Below are 25051 nucleotides of genomic sequence, written 5' to 3'. Positions count from 1 at the left end.
TTTTACATTTGATTTCAGTGAGAATACAGGAGTGTTTTATCCATCTCATAGCAATCAACTCTTGCTCTTTTGTCCTAAAAATTGTGGCATTTAGATTAGTTTTCCTGTGTCTTATTAAGTAGAAACATTATTCTTGTTTTTCTTGACAACTAAACCTTTGACTGAAATTTAAATTATAATTTCTTTCATTATTTTATGCTGAAAACAAAACAACAGTTTGTGGAACTCAGCACATCAGATGATGCTATTTCTTCCTCTGTGAGAAAAAACACCGAAGATGAGAGTTAGTATTTCTTGCAGTTGAGTATTTTATTTCAGTATGACAAATAGAACATTACAGTTATTTATTGAAGTTGTATGTTGCAGTGATGTATATAAACATGCAGAGGAGTCTGAGTAATTGCATTGCCCTCATTAGAATGAGTGACAGTACTGTGAAGTAATAAATTTGAAAAATAAAAGTGAAAATGTGTACTTTAGTGGGCCCCTGAGAGCATAATTTGTGATGCCTTGTAGAATTTTCAGTCAAAGCTCAGAACAAGATCATAGAACAAGTTATACAAAAGAGCTTCTACTGCTAACTGAGCTTTTAATACTGATACAGTTATAAAGCATATTACATCTTAAGATTTAAGGTCTGATTAAAAAGCTTGTTGCAGAAAGCATACCAAGAAAATTTAGTTTCTTCCATCTATACATCTGTATATCAACTGCATACAGATTACAGAGTCACAGAAAAGCTGAGGTTGGGAAGGGCTCCTGGAGATCATAGAGTCCAACTCACCTGCTCAGAGCAGGCTCAGCCAGATCAGAATGCTCTGAGCCATGTACCATCAGGCTCTGAATTTCTCCAAGTTTTTTCTTATGTTTACATGGATTTTCCAGGATTTCAGTTTGTGCCCATTGCCTCTTTTGTGGTCATAAGGCAGCAGGCAGAAGAGTCTGGCTCAACCATCTTTACTCCCTCTAATGAGATATTTAGATACATTGGTAAGTTTCTCCCTGAGCCTTCTCTTCTCCGAGCTGAGCAGTCCCAGCCCTCAGCTTCTCCCCTTAAAGCCATCAAGTCCTTCAGCCATCTCTGTGGCCCTTCACAGGGCTTATCTCCATGATGTCCATGTCCCTCTTGTACTGGGGAGCCCAGAGCTGCTCCCACCAGCGGTGAGGAAAGCACAGCATCTCCCCCTGCTACTTGCTGAACATGCTCTGCCAGGTATGGTCCAGAGGGCTGGTGGCCTTCCTTACCACAGGGATACACTGCTGGCTGATGCTGTTTGATGTCCAGTATCCCCAAGTCATCCTCTGCAAAGCTCCTTTCCAGCCAGTCGGCTCCTGGAATGTGCTGCTGCATGGGATTGTTCTTGCCCAGCAGGTAATTATCAGGTTATGCAACTTTAATTATTTTCATAAAATTTAAATTCAGACAGACATTCAGAAACCAGTTTCCAAGAAACTGTAGCTTCCTCAGAAGTACTCATGAAAAACCTAATTAGCATTTTTTTTCTGATTGCCACATATGCTGAGAGTAAACATAGTTGATTGAGCATTTACCTGCCAATAGATCATGGAAGCTTATCAAAGAGTTAATTTTCATCAGATATTGCTGACACTATGCAATGATTCCAGACTACTAGTCTTTAAATTTCTTTTAACTGTGTGTTTTATATGCCAAAACAGGGGGTTCTTTTGTACTGCTGTGTTCTGTGCTGCTTGCACAAGTCAAGCTGAAGCTAATCAGAGCACAGGAATCCATAGGGATACATTTTATTAAGAGTCAGTTTTATACAACTGGGGCTTTTTGACCACTGGATTTTCTTGTCATTTGTATTGTTACTATGGTATTATAAACTGAAGAAGTGCATTCTTCTCTTTCTTCTTTATTTGACTTTGTTCTGACCAGAATTTGTTTTGTGGTTTAGCTGAGAAACTATTTTGCACATTGATGTTCATTTTCTTATGCAGACTCTTGTTCTTCCATCAGGAGAGGTGTTTGACTTACTAAAGTACCTAAAAAATTCTATTTTGGTCTGCTTACCTTTACTGTTGATTTTTTTTTTTTCTAAATTTCTTAGTGAAGAAAACAAGTAAGTTGGGAAATTTGTCAGGGAATTCAGCTGACTCTCAGCTTGGTTATGAACTAATGTCTTCTTGTCCTCTGCATCATCTATATTTAGAAGAAAAGACAGGAGTTTGAAGTAATGGAAGCTTTGTCATTGTTGCTTTTGAGAGTGGAGAATGTAAAATAAGATCACTAGCAAAGCAAAGGGAGGTCTGTAGTAGTACTGCAACCTCTAGTAGCCATATCTGTACCCCTATATTGATAGATTAGAGACATATTTTTATATTATGTTGTTCCTTCATGTTAAACATCTCCTGAGAGCCTGGAACTTGCAGTGAAGCTTCTGTGGAAACCTTTTCTATTTACCTTCATGTTAGACTTTCTGTTCTACAGAGGGTCACTGCTCCTGTGTCCCAGCAATTGGCCTCTTGCTTCCCCCCCGTAGGAGATGCTTGACACAGTCTAATAACTCACACCCCAACTGTACAAGGTCCTCCTAACCTGCTGTCATTGATCTGGCTTGGATCAGGGTTATATCAGAGAATTTCTCAATTTCTCTCTTCCAACCTTGGCTGTTCTTGGCTGTCAGTTAATCAACCAGAGATGTAATAACTCCCCAGATGCCAGTTGAGCTTTTATACCCTTGCCAGCATTTTCACTCCATTTGGTGTAAGCTACTCCAGGTGCACATCTACAGAAGAATATTTTAATAATAACAATATTTTATAACATGAAAATTTTATTCAATGAAGTTAACATTGTTTATGGCTTCAATTTCTATTGGTGGTGCCACTGCTATATCTTGTGACAGGTGGAGATGTTCCTGATTTTATCTGTTATAAAAGTGGTTTGAATCTTATCTTTTGCAGGCAAGCTGAAGAATAAACTTTCCTTTGCAATACACATGAAGGCCTTAGCCATGATACCTGCAAGCACAACCATGAGATAAAGTTAATATTTATTCCAGAAGTGGAAGGAGAACACAATGCTGATAAAGAGCTTCTTTTGCAGTAGAATTGATACAAAACACTGCTGCCTGTCAGTCACATTATAAATTGGTAAACATTTGTTTTATTAAAATGGGCACAAAACTAGCAACAAATATTGTAACTAAATAATGCAGTTACGTGTCTTTCTGTACCACATTTCATTAACTCCTGTCAACTTAGCATCATATAATAAGGGTGTTGGCAATCTAGCACCTCTTCTGAACTCTGCTAAGTATGACAGTCTGCATTGTGGATCAAGGGAAGGATTGTATCCAGTGGGTGTGATTATTACTCTTTCTCAAACCTAAAGGAAGTAAAATAGTCAAGTTTTTTCTGCTGCACCTGAGTTGTTTAATTATCTGGCATGGCAATGAAAGCATCTAAGTAGGAGCACAACTCATCAAAGACTGCACCTTTCAGTGTGTCCTCCTCCTCTGTCCTCATGGTTCAAAAGAAATACATATTTATGATTATCAATGAAATTGTAAGATTAGGAGGATAGTGTGTTAAAAAAGTGAACATTTAAATGGCTTCACGTGGATATGTAAAGATTCACATGCTTCTGATCATTCAAAATGGAAGAAATTTAGCCAGTTCACAGTAACTTCCAGCACTGAAACACTCTGACAGAAGGAAAATGGAAGGACAAAAACACACTCTGAAAAGACATAGGGGCATAAAAATGGTGGCTTGTTGCAGTATATAAAGAAAGGGCTTCTGTTCCTTCAACTGCTGATGTTTGCTTCCTGCATCTTTAATAATGAATTGCCATTTTAAAGTAGTATGTAAGAACGTCATTGCACAGCAGAAAAGGAAGTAAGTGCTTGCAAGTAAATCTGTGAGGAGACAGTTTAATGCCAAAAGATTTTGTGTATGGTGCTTTAGTCAATATCTGCTCCACAGATACTGTTCTTTTCCTAGTCTCCTTTTTACTATTTTTTTTTTTTTTAATGCAGTATACTTAAACCAGTCTATTTTGAAAATTACTTCTCTTGAGATGCATACTCCTCTGGAAATGCAGCTGGATCCACAGTCAGTGACACCTTTACACTGTGTGGAGCTGCTCCTGCAGGATCCTTCTCTGAAAAGGCAAAGAGAGAACTCAGAAAATCTGATGGAGGGGTCAATCAGGTGACTTATTTTTTTTATGGAAAACCTGAAAACAATGAGATGCATCAGACCAGAGGTAGCAGTTTTTGTGCCTAATTCTTGATTCATGTGCCATGCTCTTCCAGGCTGGTCCTGATTTGATCCAGCTTCATTAATTTTAAAGTTACATCAAATGCTCCACAGCCTTCTCTGTTTCTTGGAAATTTTGTTTCCAGATTCCTGCATCTGCTCCAGGTCTCCTAATGTTACCTGCTGCTGTCTCCCAGATCTGAGCTTGCTCAGCAGTCTGTAGATCAACAGAGAAATAGCACTTCCATCAGAGACGTCTACTGACCCCATTGTTTCTTAAAAAATTGTATCTTTAATGTCTTACAAATATAGATAATGCCAGATGTCACATGGCGTTTGAAGATCCACAAGAAAATCTCATCATCGTGAGAAATTTTATAAAGCAAACATAGTCTGACTTCCAAGGAGAAATCAATTTTCCTGCTTTTCATCTCTTGCAAGTGGAATATTTAAAAAAAATCATTAGGTCACTGAAGCTTCTGTGATACAAATCCAAACCCAGACTCTGTGGTTAGCTCTTGTAAATCAATGTATTTGTTCCTTTAGAGCAGGGTTGGGAAGCTCCTCCTTGCTGGGGCTGTGGAGACCATGCAAAGGTTTGTGCATTTGTGGGGTCCCAGGGGTGTCAGCCATGAACTGTCAGCCTCACTGAAATGAGGAGCTACATCTGCCCTGCAAGCTGCCGGATCTCAGATGCTGCTCTAGAAAATCCAGTAGCACAGTTGTATGATATTATTAGAAGAACACTGTTAAATAGTTTTAATTTTGTTAAAACAGCTAGTAAGACAAAAGAGATCACATAGCAGCACATTTCATTCTGCTTTGGTGTAGAAACTTGCTGTGTAATTAGAACAAAAAATAATTAAAGGATGAGATATTTTTAGTGAAATCTTTTTATTTTGTTCAAATCTACAATGTAGCACACCAAAACTAACAGTTACAGTATCACATTTAACCACTAGCCAAGTGGGATACAAAGGGTAAAACAATGTGGTGTCTATCTGTGAACATGAAAACGAATAATTTATCTGTGAAATTATTGTTGTTTTCCTTCAGCTGCCAACTGCTGTTCAGTGCAGTTCTCAAAAAACTAAGTATAGTGATCTGTAAATATGCTATGGATATATAGTTCAGTCCTCACAATAAATGACTGCAGAGTCACTTATAATTCCACTCAAATCCACTAAATTTTTATTCACTATTTTTTGATCCAGTGAAAACCTTAGATTCTTCTTATATAGTACCTGAATAAATTATTCTAATCCATTTATAGAAGTGGTGAAAAACATAGTACAGCTGCAGTTATTTGCTATGTCTTTATTAAAGCAGTGACTTTTCACTGTGAAAATGGACCAGAATATTTGCCATCTTTAGCTTAAAAGGAGTGAGGTATTTTGGTTTTCTGGCCACATTAAAAATGCTGAAAATGTACTGTTTCTTTTAAGTGGGGCTTATCATTCTCCAATCAGAAGTTGCCAGGGAACTTTAGAAGGAGAAGAAAGGACAGAAAAACACAGAATGGCAGAATATTCTGAGCTGGAAGGGACCCATGAGGATCAACAAGTCCCATGAGGGGAACTCAACCCATCCTTGGTGTTATTAGCACCATGATCTGACTATATCTGTCAATATAAATGGCCACTCTCAAATTTACTTTGGTTTGGATTTGGGCTTTATCCATTTCAGCACTTTCCATGTTTGTAGTATGACTATGTTAAGAACAAAACTATGAGCTTTGGCATGAGGTTTGCCCAGCTAGATGGGCAAACCATTGATGATGCTAGAAAGTGCCTTTGAAAATTGAAAAGGTTGTTGAAATTGTCTGTGAATGTTTTCAGCAGTGGAGGAGCATTGTTAGATAGAGCAGCACTAACAAGGAGGGGAACTTTTCATCCCAGGTGGTTTTACTCATCAGCCTTTGTTAAATGGAACATTGTGAGCCAGGTTTATGAGGGGAGTTGCCTTTTGTACATTCAACTCCACAGTAGTCTGTGAAGTAAATTTTGGAATGAAAGCCTTAAAAATATTCTTGCCTGTTGTAGGAAAAGATTACCAGGAGGCAGTTCTTGCATCTGTTTTCACAGTGTAAGCTTCCTGATAAATATTGACCTTGAGATCTTTTGTACTGCCTGTTCTGAAAGTCTTTTATAAGGCTGAAGAACTCAATGGCTTTGGATTTTCAAAAAAAGATAATAACAACCTGATGAATTTTAAGAAGTAAATAATTAACTTAGCCTGACCTTATATAGGCTGAAGGATTTAGAATCTTTAGACCAAACTACTAGCAGCAGGAGTCTTGAGGATCTATGAAGTAAAGTTTTTGTCACAAAATCACCACAAATTTTAATGAAGGGAAAGACTTCAACATGATTGGTTTGCTTATGGAGAAAATTGTCTGAGGAGCTGACCTCATTTTTCACTGAGTGAGGGATGTAGTTATTTAAACGTATCTGTCAGGAGGAAAATATTGAAATGGTGATGTTAACCATTCAGTAGCAGACTTGGAAAGAGATGGCTTTGTGCTTATCCCAAGGACTTGGGATTTTCAGAACTTCAAGCATCAGGTTCTGTGGTCATGAGCTCTGTGTGATGTAACCTTAAGCCCAAGTAGCTGACAAAGAGGAGACATTAAAGTGTTCAAGGCCAGGTTGGATGGGGCTTTGAGTAACCTGGTCTAGTGGAAGGTGTCCCTGCCCATGTCACCAGGGTGGAATGAGATAATCTCTAAGGTCCCTTCCAAACCTAACCAATCTGTGATATGCCACTGCTAATTGTCTGGGCTTTTTATTTAATGGTTTACAGCGTGCTCCACAGCAGCTCTGCCTCATCAGTTTGACGGCGGAGTGTCAGACGTTTCACTGGCACTCTGTCGTTCTGCTAATCTCAGCAGGATTCGTGGGGGTATTAGTGCAGTAAGTGGTTTATTATAAGAGATAATTAGCACAAAGCAGATGAGGATTTAATAAATAAGGAGACTTGGTCTGCATCACTGAAACCTAGTTACGTGACATGAAAAGTCCCCTTGTTGAGCCTTCTTACCTCTCAGCTCCCCAGTGCTTAATACATCCATCAGCACACATTCAGGATGGGCAAATCCTGTTGAGGAGTGGCCATTTCTGATGAGACCTACCTGGATGATATGGTGATATAAGCAAAAGCACTTCAAAAAACAATACACACACACACACACAGGCAGAAGCTCCAGTATCTCCTGCAATGAGAGCTGAAACAGATGCAGGCAGCAGGGCAGTGAGCTGGGGAGCAAGGAGGCACTGGGGAAAAGCAAAGCTCAGCCGGTCTGTCAGAAGACTCCAGCTGCAGTTCTTGGAACTGGCCGCAGGCAGAGAAAGCTTTTTGTTCTATAACCCACCAGGAAATGGAGCTTTTCTCAGGTGGGAATTTAGACTTGCAGGTGAAAGGAGAAAACAAAACCTATGTATAGCATGAAAAATGTCAGAATCCTTGGCTACATTTAATGAAATAACATTTGCTCACTCCAGGCTTACGTACAGATTGCCAGACAAAAGCTACTTCAAATGAATAAATTTTCATCAAAGCAAGTAATATTTTTAGACCTTTTCCATGTTATTAAATATGCAAGAAAATGTTAGTCCAGTGCTGCTCACATGGGAAGGAGTGAGTGAGTGGTTCTGATTGCAATGGGAAATCTATTGTTGTTCTGTTGCCTCCCAATACCCAGAGCCTTTCCTTGAACTGTGTGTGATTTCCCTCCCACCTTCCTCAGTCTGCTCAAACTCCTGAAAATTATGCCAGTGTTTATCCAGAAAGGGAACTTTCATTCAAGGACTGTAGGATTACCTTTATATGTGTAGCATTAAAACTAATCTAGGAAACTACTGTGTGGAGTAGGTTAGCATTAAGTCATGACACAAGTCACTTTGCTTACTAGAGGCAGATTTTTCCAGGCACTGAGATAAAATACATCTTCACAGCTTGTTATTCTAGCCACACATTATACATTTGTATTGAATTAATTTCCCACAATAGCAAATCACTATAAAACTCTAGGGAAGATGTCAAGGAAACTGTAGTTTCAAAATCACATTTTTAAAGTAAATATAATTTGTTGCAGAAAATGTTTCTGCAGCAGAAATGTTGCAGAAAATGTTTCAAAAACAGCACTGCTTCTCTCGTAGCTAAATGCACAAAATTTTCTGATTGGGAATTTTTACTGTACCTTTAAGATATCCTCACGTAGTAATATTGCCATTTATTAAACACAGTTCCTCCACATAAGGATTTGAAGTCAGGTACACTTCCAGTAGAGAGGAAACAATTCTGCAGCACAATCGCCCTCCCTGTATTTCCAGCACTATTGGTACCTATAGTTTACCTTGTAACTATGGAGCAAGCTTGTGGTACCATTAATGGCCTGAGTGAGCAGACACAGATTCACAGAGTCACAGAGTGGGGCAGCTTGGAAGGGACCACAGTGGTCATCTGGTTCAGCCTCCCTGCTCAAGCAGGGTCATCCTAGAGCACATTGCACAGGATTGCATCCAGATGGTTTTTGGATATCTCCAGTGAGGGAGACTTCACAGCCTCTCTTGTTCTGGTGTGTGATCACCTGCACAGTGAAGTTCTTCCATGAATTCAGGTGGAGCTTCCTGTGCATCACTTTCTGTTCATTGCCTCTTGTCCTGTTGCTTGCACTACTGAGAAGAGCCTGGATCCATCCTCTTATGCTTTCCAGCAAGAGCCACTAACTGATGGTACGAGTCTATCTAAACATGATTTCTGAGGTCTTGGGCCTTAAGTGTTGTTATTCTTTATTCAGTCATCTTTCCCGATGTGGAAATTGTACCTGCACCCAGTATTTGTGTATGTGTGTGTGTCTGTGTGTCAAGTGTGAAGTGTAGGTTATCTTTCGTATTGACATGGTGCCATTCATGTCCCACTGGTACCTTTTCACTTTTAGTAGAATCACATCAGTTTACTAACTAAAAGTAAATAGTGGCATCTTCACTGTTATTCCAGAAAAGTAGATAAGACATATTCCCTGCACTGTAGGAGGGCAATATACTTCCGAAGGGCTTGACCCGTTATCTTTCTGATGTAGCTTTTGTATCATAATAAAAATCACCAGTCTGGAACAGAGCAGTTTGACAGAAATGACTCAGTAGAGTCACAAAATGACAGATGCTAGAAATAAAAAATAAACAAACTGTGCTAGGTCATTGCTGTCAAAGCAGGATCTCTCACCTGTTGTTTCTGCTGTTTCTGCATTGGTAGTTCGGGGGCCATCTTTTTGTTGATATGACATGAAAATGTAATATGGTTTTATTTATTTTCTAAGGTTACAATTGCATCTTAGGATATAATTACAGCAGCAGCCACATGCTTCACTTAATGTTTCCAAGCTGGTGATCCCAGCCAGTCCTGAGAACCAGCGTGCTCTGTCCCTCTGCTTCAGGTCCACTTGCAGCATCGCTTCCCTTCCCAGCTGCTGGGCTTCCCTTGGCTCTCAGTGTTTGCAATCAAGTCCTCCCCTTCTCCATTAATACGGAGCCAGGCACCCCAAAGAAAATCTTCAAACTGTGTACCTTGACTGTCCCCAGACTTGATGGTGCAGCAGAGTTGGGAGTTGCAGCAGTCATCCCCAGGCAGTTCATTCAGCCTCATTTCATTCTGTGAAAGGAACAGCTATTGCATTTCAGCTTTAATCCTGGCTGTAGATGTCTGTGAGTCAAAGCTTTGCTTGAAGGCAGCTGTGTTTTCCAGTAGAGCAGGTGAAACACATTGCAGTGCTCTGTCTGACCTGCCTGTAAACAGAGCTGATGATATGTCACTGAAAATGATTGTTCAATTATCCAACAGCAGTGCAGAAAAGTGGATTGCATATGCTGAGTGGTTTTAGGCGGGAGTATATAGCTAGAAGATACTGAGGAACATGGTTAAATTTTCTCTTCTGCTTTAGATCAGTGACCTAAACAGACCCCTGAGCCTCTACCAGGGCACTGACTGGTGCTGCCAGTAATTTTGGCTGTAGATAGGACAGGAGGAGGAGTCTATCCAGTTTGCCTTACTTGATATTCATAATTAAATATTACTTTGCTCAGGAACTTGAATCTGGGAATATATCTAAATTCATAAATTAGGTAGCATCTGAGGACATTCCTGGGCACTGGGACTCCATCCTCTGTCCTGCTGAAGTGTAGTGCTGAAGGTAAGAGTAAGGATGCTGGCTGTTCTCTGCCGGTTGGCTTCAGTGCCAAGGGTGACCCAGGGCATATTTGATTTCCTAGCAGCAATGCAGTCCACCGGCCCCACTTCCTGCCTCCCAGTCAGAATTGTCTTTTATTTGTTCAATAGCTAGTTTGACCCAATATAGAGGTGTTGAACTGAGTGCAAAAGGGGGACTTGAAGATTGTCTACCTGGAAATCAGGGCAGGGATTTGAATCAGTAATTCCCCTGTTTTCTGATAGAGAGTACCAGTAGTCAAACACCATGCATTTGTTGAGGCAGTCTGGTCTCATACAGCAGTTCAATTTTTTTACAGTGAATTCTGATTTTATGAGTCAGAGGTACAGGAAAGATAATGACCTTCCAGTCTGGTGAGATGTACCCTTGAGAGAGGAACTCCTGGGCAGTTGTCTCTGCTTTGATACATGTTCAATAATACATAGAAGATGAGAGCAGACAGAGCATGTAAGTCAATGTTGAGGTGGTGAGCAGTGAGGTTTTGGATTCACATTGTGGCAGGAGGATGAGGGAATTTCAACTTGGGAGCTTGTGTTCTGCCTGACTGCTTTTGTACCACAACCTCTGAAAAGGAGATTTGCACCATTACTTATCTGACTCAACTTTCTTTAAAGTTTTCCAGAAAAAGAATGGTTGAAAAAAGAAGCATAAAGGTTGGCTTATATGTAAGCCTACGAGTCCAAGGTAGAAATTATTGTGGTGGGGGATGCTTGTTTTTGTGAAAAAGAGGAGAAAAAAATGAAATGTGATTTGATCCAACTTGGAGGGGGTTTGACTGCTGTATTGCAAAATACTATTTGTTTCACTGTGCTTAGGTAAAGAATGTAACAGCAGCCCACGCCTCTCCCTTAGAAAGCTGTCTCGCAGACAGCAGTTCATGAACTAGTACTGAAAGAAACTAATGGGTTCTGCCTTATTATGCCCAAAATAGGCTCACATGTTGACTTTCAGCTGAATCATCAAGAATTTACTTTGGAGACAAAATACAAAAAATTTCTAATAGTTCTCAGCTGGTTTGTGTAATTTCTCTAATAATTAAACATTCATAAAAATTTACGATGATATTTTTCTCAAATGGCAAACTATAGCTGTGAAATTTTCCAGTTCATCACAAAAAGAATACATTTTTCCTCCATCGGGGCAGCTAACTATTGACCAACATTCACAACAGGGAGAGGGGAAGCCTTTGCCTCCTGATTTTAATAAAAATCAGGAATTTAGTGTTTAGAAGACGAGAGTTCACCAGTGCTGCCCTGGAACAGTAGTGCTGGGCTGAGCAATGCAGAAGCAAGTGGCCTGCCTTGCCTCTGTGGAGCTTCCTGTCTCTCCTGGGTGAAGTCTTTGGGAGTCTGCTTCCAACATAAGGCACTTAGCATCTGTAAAGGGAGAGCAGAACATCCATCAAACATGGAAAGATCAAAAACTGTGACTCCCTGTGGAGTAACTGTTGGGAGGGAAACAGCTGAATAATGTTGAACATATTCAGATCTCTGACTTCACCTAATGCACACTGTGAAGGCTGTGTTTGTAGTCAAATGCTGATTCATTGATAGGGATGCAGAAAACCTTTTGTGCTTCTGCCTTTAAAGACACTTGTCTATTAGTTGTTTGAGAGGCAACACTGGTTTCTTCTGCCTTCTGTCAGACAAGTACAAACATAAATGTTAACTTGAAGTGTGATTTTGTATTGCTGAAAAGGCAGGCCTAGTTGTGGAATGTCTTGGGAAGTGGCTTGATGCTTGGTACACTGAAATAACTTAAGAGCTGACAAGGGAATTTTAAAAATCACCTTTAGGGAGAAAAATAATCATGATCCCAAGGCCTCAGTGATAATTCGTCTCTTCATGGATACCAAGACTGGACATGCTAAAGCTCAGGAGTCAGGAACCACTGTGGTTTTGAGGACAAAATCACTGAAACAGTTAAACTCTTCACTTTGAAAGACTCCTCACCTCAGTGTCTAAAACAGCCTTTACACTTCAGCTCATCTGCTTCTAACAGTCTGGGTACATAAAAACTTCCATGGTAGCCCTTCCTCAGTGTTCATCCTTTTTAGCTTAGCAGGGCCAAGGCAGGAGCACTGCAATGCTCCCAGAAGATGCTTCTGGCAGATCCCATGGTGCAGGCAGCCCAGAGACACATTTTGTGCTACATGAAGAATCAAACTACTCCTTCTCCCCAAGGGGATTTCCTCAAATTTTGGTTGTTCTCATGCTCCTAGGAGGACCTTTTTCTGCATTAGCAGGTGATGATGGATAGAAAATGCAGGTGGTATTTGCTTGAACAGTTCTTGGTGGGAGTAAATTTATCTTAATAATAAGTGCAATTGTTTTTGAAATGAGCGTTTCGTATTCAGTAGCTGTTATGTGGTATAAGTGCTTGACGTGTGGTGTGGCTTTTCTTATGATGGTTCTGCCCTAGCTCAAAAAACGTGTTGTTGCCTCTAAACAAATCAAACCCCATTTAATTAGCAAAGTGCCTTCCACAGTTGTTTCTGTGATGAGTAGGTTATTGTCTCAGTAGCATCAAACTCAGTGGGAAAAATATCTAAGAAGTGTTAATTTGTTCTCTGGAAATAGCAGGATTGGGGAGCAGACAGCATCAAAACAAAATAAAATCTCACATACATGGTTGCTGGTTTATGGAAATGACCTTTCATCTTTCAAAGACAGAAGTCTTCCACTGGGAGATGGAATGTACAAAACAGCTTGACAAGACAGCCTGTAAATGTGTCTCTAACATAAGGAATGCTAATATTTTCTATTATTGCTATGTAACAGTCTCTGAGCAGCAATCAGTTCCATTTAAATATGATTAATATGAAAGTAATAATGTTCCAAACTTCGTTCTTATACATACTGTCAAATGAAAGACTGTTGACTTGTTTTTTAAAAAATCTGCTACCAAAATAAAATGATAGCCTAATTCCTCTGACACTACAACTGCTCTTCTTAATTCTGCACTGTCTGAATTTTTCAGGGTTTTGAAGGTATTTCTGTCCCGAACGGCTCAGCGTATTCCATATATGACAGGTGGGAGAGTGATGAGGATGCTGTCTGTTATTCTTCTGGTAGTCTTTTGGTTTCTCATTGGCTGGACTTCTGCAATAACCCAAAATTTGGAGAGAAACATTCCACTCATTGGTCAAGGGCAAACATCTGACCATCTGATCTTCAATATGTGCCTCATAGACCGCTGGGATTACATGATGGCTGTTGGTATGTTAATTTTCTAGCTTATCTTTAATTTCTAAAATAAAGCTTAATGCGTTTTAATTTTTCTTTTTTTAGAATATCTTAAGGCTTTGTCAGACTGCCTAATATGTGAGAACTATGGCAGTAAAATATCAGGATAAATGTTTTTTAAATGGGCTGAGAAGTAAAAAAAATATGATGACACTTTCAAAGGTTTGTAACTTGGATTGTAGTAAGAAAGTGATAGGTGCTCAAGACATTTCGCCTTTGAAGGCAGAAGGAAGAAGTATCTCTTCTGCTATTGAAGCTCTTCAATGGTTCTTCTACTGTTGAAGTGAGAAATTGTGACTAGTTTAATGAAGGCTTTTGATTTTGCAGCGCAGAACTGGACAGAGTTCTTGTGTGAGGAAAGAAAGAACTTCCAACACCACTCATTCATGACCTTACAGAAATTGGTATCAAAGTACAGGGAATAGGAAATGAGCATCAAATGCACCAACTTGAAGTATTTGTTAGATGTGCTTTGCGTGGAATAGACAGGAACCCTGCAGAAGTCATATAAAGCAGAGAAAGGATTAGTTTTTGTTTCCTTAACTCTGTAAGAAACGGTGCCAGGGCTCAGCTATACAGGGAAATGTGCTTTCTCCCATGCAGTGCTTCCACCTAGAGCCAGTGTTGCTTGTACAGCCCAGGCTAGCCACCTACTATCTCAAATACAATGTTTCTGAAATCTGAAATGAATTCCTACTTTTCTGCCCTTTCCCTGCTTCTCCCATGGACATCACATTGACAGAGCTCTGCTGCTGAGGATTAGGGAGAAATAATGGTGGCTTCTCCACATAAGAGTGCAGATGAGATGGACAGAAGTGTTTTCTCTGAGACTGGTGTACAGAAAGTCAGTGTATGACAAAACATTGCTGCCAGCTTCACTGAGGAGTTTCCATGGCTCCAAGGTTCCCCTGTGCTCTGCTTTTCTCTCCTTTCTGTAAGATCTCAGAGGCAGTCAGGCACAGGGGTACCCCATCTCTCAATATGCTCACTGGTAAACCACACAGAGAGGAGTAGGAAGGAGCATGTTTTGAAATTCATCTCAATTTAGTCCTTTTGGAGAGTGTACTTTGCAGTAATGGAATAGTAGTATTGCCAGAGAGGTTGTAAAATTAACAGATAAGAGTTAAATATTAAACACTTGATGATGTCATCTGCACTAACCCATTTTTGGATCAAAATTTTGGTGCATTTGACAGTGTAGTTTTATTAATATTTTGATAGCGATGGTTTTGCATAATGGCAACAAATGTTTTTAGTCTCTGGGTTTTGTAATTCTGGTGGTGTAGTGATTAACAACTCAGATCTTAATACCCAATTATGATCCATTGTATCTTTTGGCAAGAAATTATGTAAGTTGCTGTCTGCCTAGTTTTGGAAAAAAGGTATGTTTTTAAGGTATGTTTACATTTAGAAGAGTTTTTAATGTTTTTCAAAATATACTCAGGGGTAGTAGAAGCAATATGAACTCTCGAGCCTGGAAAATTGGGCAGAATTTCTTTTGTTTGGTCATTTTGTCTTATCCACACTACCTCATAAACAGAATTATGCAACTCTTCAGTAAACTATGCAGTCATATTAGTGGTAGCAGGAGATAAGCTACAAGACTGTAGCTTAAGATAAGATACAAGGCTGTAGTAATGCGTGTGGTCCATATATAAATATATATATATTTTATATGTGTGCACGTGACTTCAAGATTTTTATGGCTAATAACGACCTGAAAAGCTTAGTCAATAGGAACTCATCCCAAAATTATATACTTCATCTCAGAAATATATCAGAAGTAATGTCCTTTACACAGAACTCCTTTTATTCCTATGGCAGCAGTCTTGCAAAATATAATGTCTAATAAATTAATTGATAGATTCTGCTCTTTGATTTCAAATGCTAAAATAAGAATAGTGGATGGCAATTTATGAAAGACTTGATATTTCATTTTATTCAGTCAGGCACAGTATTTTATATAAATCTAGCGAGCGTTTTACGATATATTCTGTCACTTGTAGCCCTTGCTGGAATGCTTCCCTATTTCACTCAGCTGTCAACACTTCACTGAAATGCGGACAGGGAATTTTCAAGGTCACAGATTAGTGAAGTGAGAATTAACAAGGCTCTGCTACAAAGTCATAATGAGATGAATCCTTTATGCTACCAGTGATTATTGGAATTGGGATTTATGGAGCATTTTCCACACTAATCATGCTACTTAGACTCTATCTCCGGAGACTTTTATTGCTGTGAATGTTTTATATTTACATTTCCATTAAGTTTAAGAGGATGGTCTCTGTGAGACACATAGGGACTTACACACAATGGTTATCACCATTTCTGGCATTGCCTCTGTACTCTGTGATATGCTGATGAGAAAAATGAGCATTCAGTAAATCTTATTTTATCTACATAATGTAATGTAAGTTGCTGTGAATTTTCCTTCGAGTTTGTAAGTTAGTGTGTATTTTCTTTAGGGTTGGATACTTGTGGGTAGCTTATTTGTCACTTGCCTTATTCTTTTATTTCCTCTGTGCTAGTTTCTGCATCCCTTTCAAGGTCGGGGCATCTGTCTCATGGAAAAGCTATGGCATGGTTGACAGTCTGAGACTGCAGAGAAAGACCTGAGGCCTTGAAAATACTCACCCACAAAGCCTTTTTCTTATGGCCTGAATATATTCTATACCTGTACCTGTCACCATCAGATTTTGACTTAGAAAACACCTCCAAGTGATACCTGGTGATACTCCAAGTGATATACCAAGTGATATTCTAGTACCTAATGGCTTGCAGTGTTGCAAATCAAGCTATTACTCTTTATCCTCAGGGGAAAACATCCTGTAAGTGTAACAGATATTGGCACATGATTTAAAAGAGCTTCCCAGAAACTGGAAAGAGAGACAATATAATAAGTTTAATGAACAAAGCCCCAGGGAGGAGACAAAGACAGGCAGAGACATAAACATGCATGCAGAAGCACAGAAAGCAGAGGTGGAATCTTAACAGGTGGATGTTCTTGACTTCAACAGGGCCAGTTTCACCCCAAATGGATAGGGAAGTTTTTAAAAATCACCCATGCATTCTGTGTGTGTTTTTTAGTTTTTATTTAGACCAGAAGTGAATGACAGGTATTAACTAAAAACATGGAGATATTTTTCCCCTGCACCTGTTTGATTTCTGTCTAGCAAGAGCAGTGCTGCTCCATTGCACTGAGCTGCTACCATGGCCCACACATCTCTAGGTCATGCTTTGGGTCTTGGGCATCAGGAGGGTTTCAGATATGAAACTTCCTCATAATTACTGCATGCTCTTAGCCAGGAAAAGGAACAAAGTGAGTATTTTTGGACTGTTCCCAGAAGAACTCCCTCCCATTTTTCATTATTGATATTTAACATACATAATCTTTGCATCTAAAGAGGGCATGAAGTGCCAGGATGGGCTCTGAAAAATTTGGCATCAAGACTTCCTGTACAGTTTTGAGCTAGAGCATTGTAATACATCCTTACGAGGCCCTTCATTACATTTTCTACAGGGCCTCTTCTGCATTCAGTGAATGAGTGATTATTATTTCTTTTTGTTATCAGCATTTGATGTGGCCCTATGCCATATTTGGGGTGTGTTTTTCAGAGCATGCAATGAATAAAGAACTGTTAGTTTTCAAATGGGCATTTTTAAACATATTTCCCTTAGGATCAGTGTACAAATATTATAGCCAGAATTATCCATTTTCCGTGTCTGTCTTGACACATCGAGGGACTGGTTTTTCAGAGTACTGTTTATAGTCTCCTCTGTGGAAAGAACAACAAGGAGATGCTTAGAATTCAGCACTGGTGTGGATCTGGCTTAATTTCTCACATTAGATACTCAAAAAATGTATCATGTAAAAATAGTGATCACTTGTGAAAAGCTTATTCTAAGTGATAAGACCAGGGCTGTATAAAATGTTTGCAGCAGAGATAGGAAAAGAACAGTTTTACAAAGTACCGTCAGCTCGGTCTCTTTTCTGCTTGTGAACCACTCCTCCTGCCACCCTGTACACCTCTTCAGCAGTCCTCCCACAGTCCACATCACCAGCACTGTGCACAGTTTTATGTCACTAGGATAAGGTAAATCTGAAAGAGTATGAGGGACTGCACCAAGATGGGGAGTGCTGCTGGCACCCCCAGGTTTTGCAGTTTGAGTTGCATTAGCCCCTGCAGTAACATTGCTTTTTCTTGTTACCTGTTACGTGATAAGTGAAATTCCGTACCCTTTACTAAGGCATGATTTCGACAAAATATTTCTGCACAGGAAACCATGTCTGTGTTGCGTGGGCCACGTGTTTATGTATTGGTGAATGCCATATTTAGTTACTTCTGCAAGTCCCCTGTGGTTTAGGAGAGGCTGGAAGGTGCTCTGACTTCCTTTTGTCTTTGCACCACTCTTTTTGGAGCACACTACTGCTCCAAATTTTTCCAATATTTTAAGTACTTTGGCATTGGCATTTGCTTGCATCCTCTTTAAGATGTGAGAGAAGAGGCCCCACACTCAGCCAGTTTTCAGCTGATCCTCTTTTTCCTCTTTCATCCACACACAAGTGAAGAGGATGATGGGGCACGTGGAGACAAGAGTGTCCAGCTGACTTTATAACAACAGTGAGCTGTGGAAGTCATGAGGCTGGACAGCACATCTGTGCACAGGAATTAAGAAAGTGCTTGAGTATAGGGGCTAAAAGAAGTGCAGAAATGAGAGAAGCTCCTAGAGCCCCGAGACTGGCATGTGTTTAGTGCAGTGAGACTCCTAGGTCTGTTGCTCACACTCAGGTCAGTGGATGTCTCCACTGCCAGGAAAAGCCATCTCTAGGGCACCCATAGACCATGGTCTGCATGTCCATTGCATCACTCTGAGTAGACCTGCAAGGCAGTCTTGTGACAGTGTGGGGGACAGAGCATGCTGTGCCTCCCCACCAGCCCAAGGACCCCACTCTTCTTTCACAGCCTTCACAGCCACAGACCGTGGAAGTTCTGTGAGGAAAAAAAGTCTGAATCTGCCACCATCAATTCTTGCATCACAAATAGCTCTCTTTATTGCTGTGCATAGCTAATTAAAATGATGCTGAGATATGGTGGGAGAGACAGATAAACCTCTGGTAATTTATAATTTGCTAGGAATAACTCAAGACTAAAGACTTGTAATCACAGTTCATTGAAATATATGAAAATCCTTTCAGTTGAAGAAAAAAGCTGCTCCTATGACATGGTGCAACTCTCCAGGTGGGAGATTGGACACAGCGATGCAGAAAGAGATTGCGTTGGCTGGCAACACAGGAGCAATCGAGGACACAGTTTTTTTCCAGTTTTAAAATGGTGCATGCTCAGCTCCAGCTGGCACCCTGAGTGAATGAACGGATGGAAGAGCTGCGCTTCCAAAGCCATAGCTCACTTTATTTCAGTAAACAGGATTTAAAATGTAGTGAAGTGTGGTGGAGAAATAGATGGGTTGTCGTAGTGTGTTATGGATGTAAGTAGAGTGGTAATCAGTAATTAGAACTTAAAACCTGGGGGAAAATGGCATAATTGTTGGAACAGTACTATTTTACCAACAGTGTAGAGTTCAGAATACCAATTGAACTTAGGCAAGTCACAGCTTTTTTTATGTCACCATCCCTGGGGAGCAGTGGCCTGGTTTTGGCCTGTGGTGGTGCTTTTTAAACAAGTAAGTGCAGTCAGACATAAAGCTTCATAAAAAGCCATAAAAATGGGCTTTAATCTTTCAGGGATGTCTTCTTTTTGCAAGTAGCTTCTGGACAGCAGAGTGCCAGTGAGCCCAGGAATAGGTGTCCTGGCCCCAGGGAGCCCACAGCCATCTTCACTAAGGGGCTGACATGAAGAAGAGAATGAAGAGAAAGGCATTTCTGCCAGGGTAGGAGAGCTGAGAAGCAAACAGGACAGTCTGAAATAATTTACTTTTCTCTCCTGACCATGTCAGGAAGAAAACCCAGAGTTTAGGACTTAAGCTCTTCAGAAATATGGGTGAATTTATTTCCACTGTTGTCCTGCAATGACAGGGTGGCATTATCCCTATTTTACACAGGCAGAACTGAGGCACAGTGAGATTAGGGTTATATGGTCCATTTAATATGGTTATTCATGTTGCAATGCCTTCCGTTCAGGTACAGAGCTTAGTCAAATACATTTGCAACACTTGTATGGTCTCACTGGTTACAAATACAGTCCCTGCATGCTTATTTTTGCTGCAAATTGCAGCAAAAATGCATATTTGGCACCCAAATTGCAAGAAAAATGCTCCCACTTCTGTAAAAAATTATCACCTCTGCAAAGTTTGGATTGAATGGGGACTCAAATGGGTTTTTTTTTTAAATATTCATAGGAGCCTGAGGCACAAGCAGAGTTAGAAGTCAGTTGTGCATGTGTGCTAGACCACTTTTCCCTCTTGCAGTCTTTCCTGTCATTCAGTAGACATCCAAATGTCATTTGCAGCAAATTGCAGAGCTTTCGTCATTAGGCAGCCTTGATTAGGTGAAGTGCAGACATCTGCATAGCAGGAGTGAAAGCAGCGATGGATTCACGTGGGGATTTCCTTCTGCTCCAGCAACACAAACCACTGAATGTTTAGCAAAACCTAGAAAATATATTAACCCAGATCTTTTGAGAAAGTTTGATTAGGTCAGAAATAAGAACGCTCAGTCCATCCTTTTTTGTAAAGCAGATACATACCACAGACTGTGGACATATATCATTGTCCTTTGTTATCAGAAGATGCAGAGTATGAGCAGTGGCCTAAAATTATTTCAAGTGAGCAGACATGGCACACACTTTGTTGTAACAGGCCAGTGGCATCAGGCATGTCTGGCCCACTGTATTGGATGATCAAGCTAAGTGCTCCAAATTGCTTCATTTTCTAAAGACATAAATAGCATCATGAAGACAAGGACAAATCCTGATTTTTAAACACCAATGAATGTACTAAGGAGGTTGATCAGATAATACAAAGACCAGATAAAAGGTTCTGTGGATAAGAAGTAGGTAGTGACTAAGAAGAGAGATATTTAAAGACTAATTCATTTGTGCACATGACATATTGAGGTCACTTTACATTTTCATCTCCTACTTTCCATTCATATCTGCATCCATATATGCCTTTGAAGCAACTGTGCCTTTTCTTAACCTCTTATCTATCAGAGATTTTCTCCCAAATCTGAATGCCTGTTTTGGACTATTACAGAATAACTACTGCAAGGTTTTTTTCAGAACTGTATTATGTTTTATTGTTTTGACTCTGTATTTTCTGTCCAGAGAACAACTGTCTGCTCTCTCTCCTAGGAAATTCCAGAATTTTTTCAAAAGGGGAAAAGGAAGGTTTTTTTGGTTTTGTGCTCAATATGTGAAAATTTATAAGCCTTGTGCTAAATCATAGGATCCTGTGTTTTGAGCTTTGAGTTTGCTCTTTGACAGGTATGCAGTATGCTAAGATATTCCTTTAGTGGTCAGAAAGTCACTTTTCTACACCAGACTTTTACTGGAAAATTACTCAGCAAGCCAAATAGAAATTTCATATCACATTTCACAGAATTTTACAATTAAAAATATTTTGTGCAAAACAGTCACTAGTGTCCCATAAACAACAGATGAATTGTACATTGGAACCTTGCTGCGTGGTGGACAGATGTACTCAATTATCTATCTATCTGTCTATCTATCTATCTATCCATCCGTCCGTCCGTCCATCCATCTATTGTTATTTATATATTTTTTATTCATTGGAATAATAAATACATTAATATGTTACCTTACTTTATACTGAGAAAGTACAAAGGCCATGTAGGAAACATGGCAACTTCAGATTCATAACACCTTCAGATTTTTGTTGCAAATTGCACTAACAATCTGTAGGTAATTATAGGAACCTGACTTTCCCCCCAAACACAGCTTTTACACGTTACATTTAGGCTGTTTAATTAGTGGTTTAGATAATAAATTAGTTTTCTATCATTCTGCTTTGTTTTGTCATTGCTGATGAAATTATTGTAATGTTGGACTTAGCAAGTAAAGGAACTCTGTTATTTTACCTTATGTTTTAAGAGCTCTTCCGTATTTGTGTTCCATACCAGATGTCACAGTAATTATTATCTGCAGACAGCAATGCCAACTCTGCTCTAAATGTAAAGCTTTTCTAAAGGCATTATGCACTGAATGGTACAAACTACTGTTATGCTTCAGTACATTAATACTTTGAAATTGCTTCTTGTCTTAAGAACTCCTTGTAAGTATGAATGTGAAACTGAAAACTGAATTTTTCAGAATTAATCAGATTTGGAGATCAGATGCAACCTGCTTTCCTACTTAGCCCAGCTAATTGAAATGTTTGGATTGTGAGGGTTTGTTTTGGTTTTTTTTTTAATGGAAGTATGTTTTTTCCATTTTTATTTGCTCTATATAAAAAAAAAACAAAAAACAAACACCAAACCCCACTAATTCAAAATTACTGCAATTTTATTTTTTCTTCTAAAAGTAAGCAAAATTTGGCCCTTGCTCTTTAGTTCAAATAAGAATACTTTCAGCATATGAAATTTTCCATGAGTATTTTAATTTCATTGAAAGCCAAACCTTTTCAAACTGTCAGCCTCTGTTAGCACTTGTAACTGATCTTTTCAGTCAGAAAGAAACTTGGGGCTCTTCTCACTACAGCTGAGAAAGAGGAGGAACAGACCATAGGTGGTTTTGTGGAGTGTGCCTGTTATTTCACAATTAGCTCATCTATTCAGTTCTGCTGCTCATGTTGGGGAGCAGGAGAAGTTTGGATGAAAGGCAAAATGTGAGGAAATAGGCATTGTCTGGCATGTTAGAGGAGCCCTGCTGAACAGTGTTAGTATGAAGGATTTCCACAGAAGACAGGACAGTAAGATATAGTGATCTGGCTTTAGCAGCCTAATTCTAACAATTTTCTGCTTTTCAATTTCTACTAAATCATTATGGAGCAATTAAAGCAGTAAATTAGAGTCATTTAAAGAGCAATACATTTCAGTGCCATGATTCTGCATATGTTAGGCAACTACCTAAAGAAAAAAACCCAAACCGCGGAGATTTGTAAAACACCTTTATTCTTATTTCATTGAAGCAAAATTTGTATTCCAGTTGCTCAGGAAAGATTTCTGGATCAAGATGGCTTGGTAAGCCATTCTGTGCAGGAGTTTTTAAGAAACTAAAATGATAGATTTCATTTATAACATAGCTAATTTTCTAGAAATTAAATGGAAGTAGCGGCCAGTTTTCCCAAGTTTGTGAGGAATTTGAGAAAAACATACTTGCATGTGTGCTTTTGTTGAGCTCAAGACCAGGCTGGGATACACAGTCTCAGAAGACTCATACCAAGATTTTTTTTTCATTTTGACACTAAGGCCTCAAATCCTACTATTACTTAGTCAAAAGACAAAATGTTTATTATTGTTAGGATTTGGTGAGGAAGAACACAAAACCAGCCATTTGGATAGATTATGTTCCTTCAGATGTTTGGGTTTATGTAACTGGTAAGGCTGTTGGGTCTGTAAAGGATGTGTTCTAATAAAAGTTATGATGCTGGAGATAGGACATACATTTTTCATTAAGAAATGTGCAAAGAGTTAAAACTGAACTCTTGTCATAGTATAGAGAGATCGATGTAACTGAATTCATTTTATCCAGACCTGTCTCTTACTGATTTTAGCTGGAATTAATAGCAAAATTAGAGTCTCAAAATGGTATAACAATATATTATAGGTAAGTTACAGCATTCATGGACTACTAGAAGTGGAGGAACTGGAGGATCTGTTCTAATGAGAACAGGTGCTCCCATTTCAGTGAACTCAGTGCTGACATTATATTTCAGTCTGGTGGGGCTTACAAGCATTTGTGTCATCACTGAAACCAGACCTGTAATTATTTGCTGATCACTTCCAAAGGGTGATGTCACTGATCACCAGCTTTAGTTACAGTATAGAAAAAACATTGGCAAAAATAAGTCTGAAAAATAATTAATTTTCTATTATACTGCATTTAATTATAGTTTTTATTGCAAGAATTCAACAAGACAAAAGTGTATGAGTAACAATGGGATCACAGTTTGTGAAGCTGGTCTGGAGCAGTGCTGGCATTGCAGGGATCTAACGTGGAACTGCACATTGCTGAGTGACACTCAAACACTTCCAGGCACTGTCAACCCAGACTGCAAGGCAAGATGGACTGGCACCAGCTCTATTCATAACTACATGACAGAGCTGTAGGGGTTTTTTCCTGTGAGTTTTTCAAGATGGTTAGGAAATCACTTCATTCATATCAAGATCAAAATGATATCTCATCAGGCTGTCCACTGGAAGCTGAAGTCAGCATACTGCTGGGTGCAGATGAGCTAGCTCTAACTGAATATTTTAGGCTGATTCAGACACCTTTCTTCCTTTACTCATTTTTCGCCTAACAGAAACATATAATTTGTTTTAAGTGCATTAGACTCTCAGAAGTGACTCATCATATTATGGGTACCAGCAAAATTAACTATCATGAACAGAAGAATTTTTTAAACATAAAATATGTTGTTTTATCTAAGTTATAAACCTTTGAAATGAAAGTGTTGTCTTAAAAAGCATATAGTCTGGTAGTAGCACTGTATCTGCTTCTCTAAAAAGAACCATAGCTACAATTAAAAATATTTGAAGTGATGTCAGACTTCTGTAGTACTTATTATAAAAACAAACAAGACATTTTTAGGCATTGTCTCAAAGTTTGTCAATTGAAAAACTGAGATACCATGAATGCAAAGGTTCCTGATCTGGAAAAAGATGTGTAAAATTAAAACCAAATATATCATATACAGTGATAATATCCAAAAGAGTTTGAATGCCTGTGTGTGTACTTATATACATGTGTATTGTCTTTGCATAGATACTCACACATACAGAAGATACTGTAGTGCTTCAAATTTCCTTCCATCTATAAAACTAATTTCAAATTATTTCTTTTTGTTCTTCTCACAGCTGAATTTTTATTCCTCTTGTGGGGTGTTTATCTCTGCTATGCAGTGCGGACAGTCCCATCAGCATTTCATGAGCCACGTTATATGGCAGTTGCAGTTCACAATGAGCTCATTATCTCTGCTATATTCCATACAATTAGGCAAGTGATCTGTAGATCTAGTAATTAACCATTTATCTTTCAGGTTTCATATGGTGCAACTTAGAGTGGGTGAATGGGATAGGATGCATAATGGAAGGTCTTATAAATATTTGTTTCTGCAAATTAAGTGCTTACCAAAAACTGTTCCCATGGGATTCAAAAATTTGAAATTTTATAATTAGGGTTTTCTTCTATAGTTATGTGATATTTTCTTGGATCAAAGT

The 25051-nt window shown here is 39.1% G+C and overlaps 1 protein-coding gene across 1 annotated transcript in view; it reads left to right on the top strand.

Annotated features, from left to right (window-relative positions):
- Positions 1 to 25051, top strand: part of GPR158 (G protein-coupled receptor 158) — a 185074-nt gene that overhangs the window by 147699 nt on the left and 12324 nt on the right. The window contains exons 7-8 of the mRNA XM_015620039.1: positions 13430 to 13668; positions 24689 to 24827. Of these exons, the coding sequence (XP_015475525.1) occupies positions 13430 to 13668; positions 24689 to 24827 (378 nt within the window). The remainder of the gene's footprint in view (positions 1 to 13429; positions 13669 to 24688; positions 24828 to 25051) is intronic.

Source organism: Parus major, chromosome 2 (genome assembly GCF_001522545.3).
Source record: "Parus major isolate Abel chromosome 2, Parus_major1.1, whole genome shotgun sequence".
NCBI lineage: Eukaryota > Metazoa > Chordata > Aves > Passeriformes > Paridae > Parus > Parus major.
The sequence above is the reverse complement of the archived record's forward strand: the minus strand, read 5'-3'. Positions and strand labels throughout refer to the sequence as shown.